Source organism: Peromyscus maniculatus, chromosome 15 (genome assembly GCF_049852395.1).
Source record: "Peromyscus maniculatus bairdii isolate BWxNUB_F1_BW_parent chromosome 15, HU_Pman_BW_mat_3.1, whole genome shotgun sequence".
Lineage (NCBI taxonomy): Eukaryota > Metazoa > Chordata > Mammalia > Rodentia > Cricetidae > Peromyscus > Peromyscus maniculatus.
In genome coordinates this window covers 30,232,900-30,244,364 of record NC_134866.1, presented here as the reverse complement: position 1 = coordinate 30,244,364, position 11,465 = coordinate 30,232,900, and the positions used below count along the sequence as shown (strand labels likewise).

Genomic DNA, 11,465 nt, shown 5'->3' with positions numbered 1-11,465 from the left:
ATATCTTGCAGGCAGGACAACACTGTAGATAGCCGGGTTTGTGACTGGCTTGGTGTTTATGTTTCTCTTTTAGTAGTATACAGAGTATGTTCCTACACAAAAAATGCTAGAACCGAGGCACTATCCAGGCAGTAGCTGAGTTTCCCCATATTCATTGATCTGTATGGATGTTGTCTTCAGCAGCAGAGCCTTGCTGTCAGTTTGTGGAGCACAACCTATAGTTTTGGCAACTGCCTGGGTTTTAGGAGGATTCCTTTGGGACCCCTTTGTCCAACATCTAAATTAGATGTAACCCAATTGTGGTACTAGAAGCTCATTTGGTGGCAAGAGATGGCCAGCTGGGACTCTGTCTCGCACATCATTTGGCAGTTTTCCTGAGATCACATATATATTTTAGCAACTGTCTGTTGTGATAGGTTTCCATATTACCCCTCAAATGGCCCTTAAGTTTAGCTGTTTCTCCCTGTATTCTCCCCATCTCTTTCTCCCTTCCTCACTTGATCCTCCTATTCCAGACCCCCCACTTGCACTCATAACTATCTATTCTATTTTCCTTTCTTAATGAGCTCTCCCTGTGCTCACTGGTCCCCTACGCTACACCTAACCTCTGTGGTTCTATCAATTGTAGCTTGGTTATCATTGTCTTTTTTTTTTTTTTTTTTTTTTTTTAAAGATTTTATTTATTCATTATGTATACAGCATGTATGACAGCAGGCCAGAAGAGGGCACCAGATCTCATTACAGATGGTTGTGAGCCACCATGTGGTTGCTGGGAATTGAACTCAGGACCTCTGGGAGAGCAGTCAGTGCTCTTAACCGCTGAGCCATCTCTCCAGCCCCGGTTATCATTGTCTTAACAGCTAATAGCCATAGGTATGCTTAAAATCTTTCAATGGCCTGGAATTACAGATGAGCCTGAGGCTTTTATTCCTTGATTGGGATGTGCAGAATCTCCTTTGTCTTCCACTGTGGTGATATTGTGTTCCCCAAAATATTGTGCACCCTAATAAACTTATCTGGTGTCAGAGAACAAAAAAGCCACTAGATATAGAAGCCAGAAAATGGTGGCACATATGCCTTTAATCCTAGCAATCCAGAGGCAAAGATCCCTCTGGATCTTGTGAGTTCAAAGCCACACTGGAAACAGATAGGCATGGTAACAAGAGCCTTTAATCCCAAGAAGTGATGGCAGAAAGCAGAAAGGTATATAAGGCTTGAAAACCAGGAACTAGAGCTGGTTAAGCTTTTCGGCTTTTGAGCAGCAGTTCAGCTGAGATTCATTTTGGATGAAGACTCAGAGGCTTCCAGTCTGAGGAAACAAGATCAGCTGAGGAATTGGCAAGGTGAGGTGGCTGTGGCTTGTTCTGTTTCTCTGATCATTCAGTGTTCACCCCAATAACTGGCTCTGGGTTTGTTTTTATTAATGAGAACTTCTAAGATTTGTGCTACACTCCACATGATGGACAAGTACAGATGTGTCTCTAAGGTAATTCCATTGGTCTCACTCTCATCTCTGTCCTGGAAAATTCTACTTGACAGTTAAGGTTATGCTCACAGCACCAAGTTTTTTTTTTTGGGAAAGATTTCTCACTCATAGAAGCTTAAAGACCACATATCTCTTGTCATATATTTGATAGAAAAGGTCAAATTGCACTCTAGTCAAATGTAGTTATTATGTATACACATTTTTTTACATATGTATTATGTCTTCTTTCTAAGCTTGAACTCTTGAGGTGTGATTCAAATTACAGATAAAAAACAATCAAGTTGATGAGAATAGGAACTTCTTGAGAATTTTTATAATTGATGTACATTAAAGGGATTACATTCTACTGGATTTATTTAGAATTATTATATAAAATATTTTAGAAATGGAAATTAGATGACAGATTTAGATAATTATGCCATGTATTCATCCTCATTCCATTATTTTAATGTAACAACTGAATTTGGGTGAGTTTATAATGAGAAGAATCTTATCAGTTCATAGTTATGGAAGTTCCAGCTCATGGCAAAAACATCAGTCAGGTTGATTGAAAGCATCATGATAAATGTCATCATAATGGCTAAAGAATGATTCAAGGGAAGAGAAAGAACAGGTTTAGATCTATCACAGGGTTAACTCAGAATCTAACAAGGGCTATGTTAGAAACCTATAGGGTAAGGCCTTCTAATGGTCTTCTACTAAGGTGTCCACTCAGAGGACCCACTACCTCCACACGTCCCTATTGAGCATCAACATTCTGACATACAAATGCTTGAAGATAAACCACAGCTGTTGTGACTTGAAGTGGAGTCAAAAAGTGAGTGAAGATAAGCATGCCTCTGGGCTCTCATCTTGTGGATCTTTTGATGTAGGATGACATGGTGCACTTGTGCATCTTACCAGGTTGCTTATCTGCTAAGCATTGATGTGGAAGAGTCCCTGGAAAAGTGCTGTGGGGAAGAGTCATCAGGACAATGACTAAAGTTGAGGACAGTCTTCAGTGTCAGTTTGAGCAGTAGGAGTTGTAAATTCTAACAATAAGCTTCCAGTCACACTTCTTCCCATTAGAAAGTTAAGTTAGTATATAAAGTAATACGTTTTGCTATGTAATTTTTAGAAAACATAAATGTCAGTCAGTATCTTTTGTTCTAGGTTGCCTCCTTCCTCCACAGCACTATTCCACAACACATTCATCTCTTTGGATAGCTTTTTATTTTAATGTGTTCTCATGGCCTCTTTTCTAATTTCATCATCTAACAAAGAAAACACACAGACACACACACACACAGACACACACACACTTAAGTTTAGATTTCACATATAAGAGAAAAATCAGTAATATATATTTGGTTTGTTTGTTTTTTTTAATTATTTATTTATTTATTTATTTATTTTTGGTTTTTTGAGACAGGGATTCTCTGTAGCTTTGGAGCCTGTCCTGGAATTCACCCTGTAGACCTGGCTGGCCTCAAACTCACAGAAATCTGCCTGCCTCTGCCTCCGAGTTCCAGGCTTAAAGACGTGAGCCACCACCGCATAGCAGTTTATTTTGTTTGTCACATTGCTTAGTTTCCAGGCAGAAAGTTGAAACATGTTCAGCTTTGTTCTAATATTATCATTGGAAAGTTCCTTTTATGGGTTAAAACATTCAAGCCAACATACACATGATTAAAAGAAATGACTTTATCATTGATGATTATAGAAGGTGTAATCATGCCACTTACACAGATTGGCAAAGGAGCAATACTACTACTCAAAAACTCATTATATAATGTGAAATTAACAGCATTATACACCTGATAATTCAGATGGATGCTCTGAGATCTACTGTAATCAGCAATGGCTTCCAAGACAGAAGAAATCTAACTAACTTAATATACTTTACATATTAATTAACATTATAATATAATAATTTGTATAGCTTTAAACAAAAGGTAAGAAAAAAATTCAGGCTACAAAGCCTCTTCCCATAAAATATATTAAAAATCATTTTTTTCTAAGTGAGTAAGTGTTTTATTTAGTCCCGCCTTCTGGCCACAAAATCATAAACCTTAGACTAGCCTTGAACTCTTGATCCACCTGTCTCCATTGCCAGAGTGTTGAGTTATAGGCTTCTGTTCATCTAGTTGTGCAATACTTTCACTGAGTATAACATTATTCCAAGTATGTCTGAAAATGTGTCCAAGTATGAAAAAGCTCCTCAAAATATTTGTTATTTTTTTACAGGTTCAACTATTATACCCGTGTAAAGATCTATGGACACTTAGGGAATTTATGCAGTCACTTACTAAGCAGAAAGGACATCCTGGATTCCTTAAAGAATAAGAATTTTGACCTACTTTTTTTTGATGTAACAGATCCTTGTGTTTTCTTGATTGCTGAGAAACTTGAGAAACAATTTGTGGCCTTTCTTCCCATGATATTTGGCATTATAGACTATGGGCTACTAAGGCCCTTGTCTTATGTTCAAGGATTTGGTTCCAGTTTAACTGATCAAATGGACTTCTGGGCCAGAGTGAAGAACGTCCTGATGTTTCTTGATTCATCCATGAAGCAAAGAGAAATATTTTCTCATTATGACAGCACTATCCAGGAGCATTTTGCAGAAGGCTCTCGGCCAGTTTTGTCTGACCTTCCACGGAAAGCAGAGTTGTGGTTTGTCAATTCTGACTTTGCCTTTCATTTTGCTCATCCCGTGCTTCCCAATATGGTCTATGTGGGAGGCTTAACAGACAAACCTGTTAGACCAATACCTCAAGTGAGTGAAACCTTAGCCCTCAGTTTATTTTTTATTCAGAGGCCTGCAGTGCTTAGATGGTGTCTTAGTTAGGGTGTCTATTGCTGTGAAGAGACATCAGAACCACAGAAACTTTAATAAAGGAAAACATTTAATTTTGGTTGGCTTCCAGTTTCAGAAGCTTAGTCCATTATTATCATGGTGGGAAACATGGTGCCATATAGAAAGACATGATGCTGGAGAAGGAGCTCAGAGTTGTACATCTAGATCCACAGGCAACAGGAAGTGAACTGTGACACCAGCCATGGCTGAGCATAGCAGACCTCAAAGTCTACTTCACAATGACACATTTCTTCCAACAAGGCTGCACCTACGCCAAACAGGCCATACCTCCTAATGGTGCCATTCCCCTTGGGAGCAGTTTTATTTCAAACCACCACAGGAGGAAATTGTCACTTGCCCGAGATGTACTGAAAGGAAGTACTCAAAGACAACAGAATTACCCAGAGCCTATATTTTTAGGGTTAGTGAAAGTACAGTGTTAGAATACCCCATGCTAAGTTTGAAGACCTGGTTAGATAGTACAAAATGTAAGTTTCTTTTGTCTCTCTCTATTCCTGGCTGTGGTGGAATAACTCCTTTAGTTTAGTATTTCCTTAATAACTTAATAACTCCTTAAGTATTAATATTTCCAATTGAATTTTGAGCTATCTGTATAATAAATACAGTGAATGTCAACATACTTAGTATGTGTTAAGGAGGCAGGTTCCTTATAATGAAACAGATTAATACTTTCAGAAGGCATGTACCTAGACAAAACTTAGTATGAGTAACAAGAAGAACTGCTTCTGTTATTCTGTGTCCCCAGCCTGTTGAGCACTTGGTACTCCATCCAGCTACTGTAAACCATCAAAGCTGTCATGTAGTTTGCATGTTCAGTGCAGGGTCTGAATTACTATCACTGACAATTATAAAGTGCAGAGATAAGGATGTTAGATTTCTGGTTCCCTGTCACTGTGGGGTTCCCTCACTCATGATGGGAGGAGGAATTATCCCCTTTGGACTTACATAGTTGTGGCCAAGATACTGAGTTGATGAAGGGGATGTTTCTCTTGCTTTCAGCTCAAAGCAGAGAGGGTATGGATTTGCTCTGGCTCTGTTGGGTATTACAGCGCCTACCCTTCCTTGCAGTTGGTGCAAATTAGTTTTTGGGGGAGTGATTAGTGAGTGAGAAATATTATCTATCTATCTATCTATCTATCTATCTATCTATCTATCTATCTATCTATCTATCTATCTATCTATCTCTATATATTTATATCTATATATATCTATATCACATCACTTACATCAGTAGAGTAGGGATACAGTATACAGATTTGCAGTTCCCTGACTGAATCTTTAAGTAGTAAAAGATATTTTACATTTATAAATCTAGATGTGAATGACAGAGCCCTCACCTTCTAGACAGAATGGTCAGATATTGGCACACAGAGAGATGAAGGGATTGTTAGAAAGTGGGAGGAAATGTTTGAAAATAATACATGACACAAGAGTCTGGAATCTACTTTATGGGTTATTCCAATACATGTTTTGTAAGAATTAAGTGAGAAGCAAATAGACTGTGGTGGTTGCCTACATAAGGAAAATCAGACTTTCTATCAAAACTCTCAAAGAAGTTTAAAGACTACATATATTTGAAACATAGTGTTTATCAAATATTGCAACTATAAAATATTACTTAAAATATGTGAAATAGTTAACTTACAGAGAGATATGTTATCTATGCACAAAATATGAAATAAAAAATAAGAAGAAAAATGTAAGAAATTTAACGAAGAAATAAATAACTTAAGACTTCAATTCTACAGTTTTAGAATTAGAAAACTATCCATACAAATTATCACCTTGAATAATACCATAGGCTAAATAGAATTATTAGAAATTATAGAGCATGCTTAAAATGTATTTGCAAGTGATTTTATATGCCTGACTGCTTGCCCTGCATGTATGTGTGTGCATCATGTTCCTGCAAGTGCCCAGATGAGGCCAGAAGAGGGCACTGGATCACCTAGAGCTAGAATTACAGAGAGTTGTGATTGCTCTGTGGGAACTGAACTGTGGTCCTCTGGAAGGAAATCTGCTGAACCTTCTCTCCAGTTCTGACTGTTCATTCCAACAACAGCAGAGCACATATTCTTCTCTAATGCACAAAACAAATTCCTTGGTTCATGTGTTAGCCCATGCCACCCTCCAACCCAAGCCTGAGATTTGCAAATTCTCAGATTAATGTAGATATTTCTTACCACAGTGGGGTGAATATAAAACAACATAATGTAAATTCCAAGGGAAAAATCAAGAGGAACATTTGAAAATATTATATACCAAGGAAAAGGAGACAAAAAAATGGAATGATGGAGTGAATTAAAAGCAAAACATAGGATATAATTCATAGCTATTATTATATCTATTAGTACAGCCAAGGTACTTGCAATTGATAATCTAATCCTTCAATATAAGGCAGAGATAATGAAGAGATGACTGAATAAGATGCTAGCAGAAAGAAGGGACATAAAAGAATCAGAGTGTAGATGATTGAAATAATGAATAGACAAATTTAGAATCAATAAAATCAAAAGAGTAGCATGCTGAAAAAGTGATAGAATCATTAAGAATATAAATAAGAAAGAACAACAAAATATTAAAGTCCTAAAGTAAAAAATTATCCACTCTTACTTAAAACAATAAAGATTATAAGGGAATTATAAAAACATGATATATCATCAAATTAGGTGATCTACATGAGTGGACATATTCCTTTGCAAGACTGTTACCATAACTGACTCAAGAAAAAATAGAAATTCTTAAAGTTATGGGATTAAATTAGACTGATCAATAACAAAGTCTTTCATTAAGAAAGTCTGATATAACATGGATTAACAGGTGAATTGAGTGAAACACTTAAGAATGAATGCCAGTTCCTGTATGATTATTTGTGGCACTTCCACAGGAAAGAATACTTCTCAAACCATTCTTTGAATCTATCATTATTCTGTAACCAAAGCTAGAAAACAACACCAGAGGTGGAGGCATTATACCACACAGCAAGTGAAGAAATTTTGTATACTGAATTTCTATCATGAGTATAAAATAATACAAATGATGTTCAAAAATAGGAAGGGCCGAAAGTTATTAAACCAAAAGAATGCCCTTAGCAATTAGATTACTCTGGAGCTTACTTTTTTTTTTTTTTTTTTTTACGAGACAGAGTTCTCTGTGTAGTTTTGCACCTTTCCTGGAACTTACTTTGTAGACCAGGCTAGCCTCGAACTCACAGAGATCTGACTGCCTCTGCCTCCTGAGTGCTGGGATTAAAGATGTGCCAGTAGAAAAATCTGGTGCTTGTATTTTCTTGGAAGAGCAATCCATAAGAGCCCAAAGGTGTAGTACAAATCTTTAAAAGGTATTATTAATAAAGACAAACCTGGAGCCAGGTATTGTGGTGAATGCTGAATGATCAGAGAAAAAGAACAATTCATCCAACCTCACCTTGCCAGTTTCCCAGCTCATCTTATTTCCTCAGACTGAAAACCTCTGAGTCCTCATCTGAATGGATCTCAGCTGAACTGCTGCTAAAAGCTAAATGCTTAAAAAGGCTCTAGTTCCTGGTCCTCACACCTTATATGCCTTTCTGATTCCTGGGATTAAATGCATGTGTCACTATGCCTGGCTGTTTCCAGTGAGGCTTTGAACTCACAGAGATTCAGGTGGATCTCTGCCTCTGGAATGCTAGGATTAAAGGCATGTGCTACCACTGCCTAAACCTATAATTAATATAGTGGTTGTTCTGTTCTCTGACCCCCAGATAAGTTTATTGGGGTGCACAATATATCAACCCCACACAGGTGAAGAGATGGCTGCTATTCAATGCAGTAACTACCCCCAGACACAGCTGTATAGGAATTATAAAAGGAGTTCTATCATATAGAACACAAGCAACCAAAGCATGGGTTTATTTAACAACTGGTCTTGTTTCATGTCATAGCTGCCTTGGGTTTAACAAACCACTTTTTGCACATTTCTTTATGTTTCTTCTAGGATTTAGAAGACTTTATCATTAAGTTCCGAGACTCAGGTTTTGTCCTTGTGGCACTGGGCTCCATAGCAACCCTGCATCAGACCAAACAACTTATTAAGGAGATGAACAGTGCCTTTGCTCACCTCCCTCAAGGAGTGCTGTGGACATGTAAGGATGCTCATTGGCCTAAAGATGTCAGTATGGCTCCTAATGTCAAAATCATGAATTGGCTTCCCCAGACTGACCTTTTGGGTAAGCACCTCCTAGACCTGTTACTTTATTTCCATTAATGTGCTTTTGGACTTAATAGATAACTGATGTCTGAGTGCTTGCAGTTGCAGAAAAAAGGCTGCTGATAGGTGAAGATATATGTCTAGCAGGCAGGTAGAAGCAGCTAAGGTTCTTGGGAGAATCAGTCTGTGCTCTAGACTTGACATAGCAGCAACTTCCTCATCCTTTTCAACATAGACAGATCACAATTCCCTAAATAGATATGTAGCCTTGACTTAAGAGTATTTACCGTTGATCACAACAACACAATCTTGACCAATATGTGGTCTACAACTATTCCTTGGGCAGTTGCCACCATTTGTTGCTGCTATTCTCACAGTGATGTGAGAAATCCTTGGTATTTTTAAACACACACACACACACACACATGAATGTAAGCATGCAGACACATCTTGGTTGTGAGAAAAGGGATAAAAACTCAGACACTTACAACATGGATGTTGTGTGGTTTAGGACATAGAGAGATATTTGTGTACCAACCCACATAAGATGACAGTATGATATGGAGACACTGATTTCTTGAGCAACAGAGAATTCCCTAAAGCTACCTCCCCTCAAAATTTTCATTTCTATGTGACTTTATGGATACCCAACTTTTCTACATTCAGTGGCAGAATCAGAGATTTGTACCTAAGACCGTGTCTCAAAAGAAGCTGGGAAATTTTTCACATAGATCTCTGTTCAGTAAAATCACAGGCTACACAACAGGAAAAAGACTTGCTTTCCAGGGAAAATGGGTAGATTTTGTGTGAGTTATAGTTTGGGATGATTTCTGTAGGATCATAAGAAATGTTTGGTTGCTTTCAATATGGAGCAACAGTCAAGACCTGTAAATGCAGAAGTTTCTGGTCTACCACCCCCTTCTGTAAGCTTCTCAAAACAGAGCAGATAACACCCATAATATAGACTTCATGTGAGATCAGACGTGAAAAGCAAGAGAAGGCCAAGGTTAGACAAGTGAAGAAGAAAGCATCAGTGGAGAAGATGAGGATGAGTAGAAGGACAAGGAAACTTCCCTCTCTTGTCACTGTCCTTGTAGCTGTGCCTGGGTTCTAGGTCTTAGATAGATTTTGACTGAAGTAAGGCATCTCTCTGCAGAGAGAAGGCTGGGTATCACATCCTGAAACATTGCAAATCTCTAAAGCACCATCAGTAAATTCATTCTCCCCAGCATATTGGCATTTCCTGGATCTGCTGCTTCACCTGGAATCTGAAACTTTGATAGTGACGTATTGGATGATCTTTCTCTTTTGCAACAGCTCATCCTAGAATTCATCTTTTTGTCACCCATGGGGGAATGAATAGCATAATGGAGGCCATCCAGCATGGAGTACCCATGGTGGGGATTCCCTTTTTAGCAGACCAGGGTGAAAACATGGTCCTAGTAGAAGCAAAGAAAATTGGTGTTTCTGTTCATCTAGAGACACTCAAGGCAGAGACATTTGCACGTACACTAAGAGAAGTCATAGAAGACAAGAGGTATGCAGCTCTATGGGGTTGGGGTCTCTTAGGCTGAATATAGGCTTAGTATTAATTGGACTGTGTAGTATGTTTATCAATGAAACAGAATTTTATGGGATGTGTTATAATACATGTGTGATACATGAAAGTCCTGCTTTTCCTTTGCTAATAATCCTAATTTTGGGTGAGGAGCTGAGAATATGCTTCTATCTGATGTGGTGCGATGACTTCTTATGGTCACATTATCTTTATGATCTTTCATATTTTGGGTACCTATAATAGAATTTCAGTTGAAGCAGGAGAGATCATTGGCATGTTCTTTACATGGCTAATCTCCCTGAATCATCAAATACCTAAAGAATTTCTATTGACTCAGAAGTTAATGATCTTAGTTACTATTGTATTACTGTGAAAAGGTACCATGACCAAGGCTACATGTAAGATAAAGCATTTATTTGGTTCTTGCTTACAGTTTCGGAGGGTTAGTCCATGATCATCATGGTGGTGACTGTGTGTGCAGGATGGTACTGGAGCAATAGAAGAGAGCTCACATCTTGATCTGCAGGCAGGAGGCAGAAAGAGCAAGAATGGGCCTGGCGAGGGCTTTTTTGATCCCCGCCAGTGAGACACCTCCTCCAATAAAGTCATAGTTCTTAATTCTTCCTTAACAGTCCACCAACTGATAAGTAAACATTCAAATATATATGACTATGGGAGCCATTCTCATTCAAACTACAACAAGGACAATTGCATGGCCTTAATGGGCTGACCTTCCCTCTTCAGGGTCTTTGTTGAACTCACAGAACCATCTCTCCACCGTTGTCCTTAGGAGAACATGTTTTTGGCTATTACTTTTTCTGTCCTTGAGGTCACTCATCATACACTACTTTCTCTTTAACACTTTGAAAGATTTGCAATATCTCCACCATGTGTGTCATTATTGTCTGTTCCACACTAGCACATATGAAGCACGTACCATGAGGAAGCAGTAGTATCAGTTTCTACTCTGTTCCTGGGGCTCAGAACAGGTCTGTTATAGTGGAACTTTTTACAAATCTAGCACAAATGCAATAGTAACAGAGACAAAAAGAGGTGACCCACATATTCCTTGCCCAACCAGCACAATTATTTCACAATCAAACACGACTAAATACTCAGGTTTCAATGTCTCAATCACTTAATCAGACAGACATCATGTCACACAGGTTCACATATATTTAATGTGAGCATACCTTCAGCACAATAGGTGAAATCCTTACAGACATTAAAAATGTTTCTCTTCAAGGGTTAATTTTGATCCTTCTTGTATTTAGGTTTTTCTTTTTAGCTTTTCATTGAATGTTTTTTAAATTAACCTTTTAGTTGGGACTCAGGTAGACAGTGTCAACAAAAATGTATGCTAACAATTTTGT

General features: G+C 38.0%; 1 protein-coding gene across 2 annotated transcripts in view; it reads left to right on the top strand.

Annotated features, from left to right (window-relative positions):
- LOC102906580 (UDP-glucuronosyltransferase 3A2-like) overlaps positions 1-11,465 on the top strand; it is a 33,934-nt gene that overhangs the window by 21,503 nt on the left and 966 nt on the right. For both annotated transcript variants that reach the window (XM_006994713.4, XM_076551792.1), the window contains exons 4-6: positions 3,713-4,244; positions 8,322-8,553; positions 9,852-10,071. In XM_006994713.4, coding sequence (XP_006994775.3) covers positions 3,713-4,244; positions 8,322-8,553; positions 9,852-10,071 — 984 coding nt within the window. The remainder of the gene's footprint in view (positions 1-3,712; positions 4,245-8,321; positions 8,554-9,851; positions 10,072-11,465) is intronic.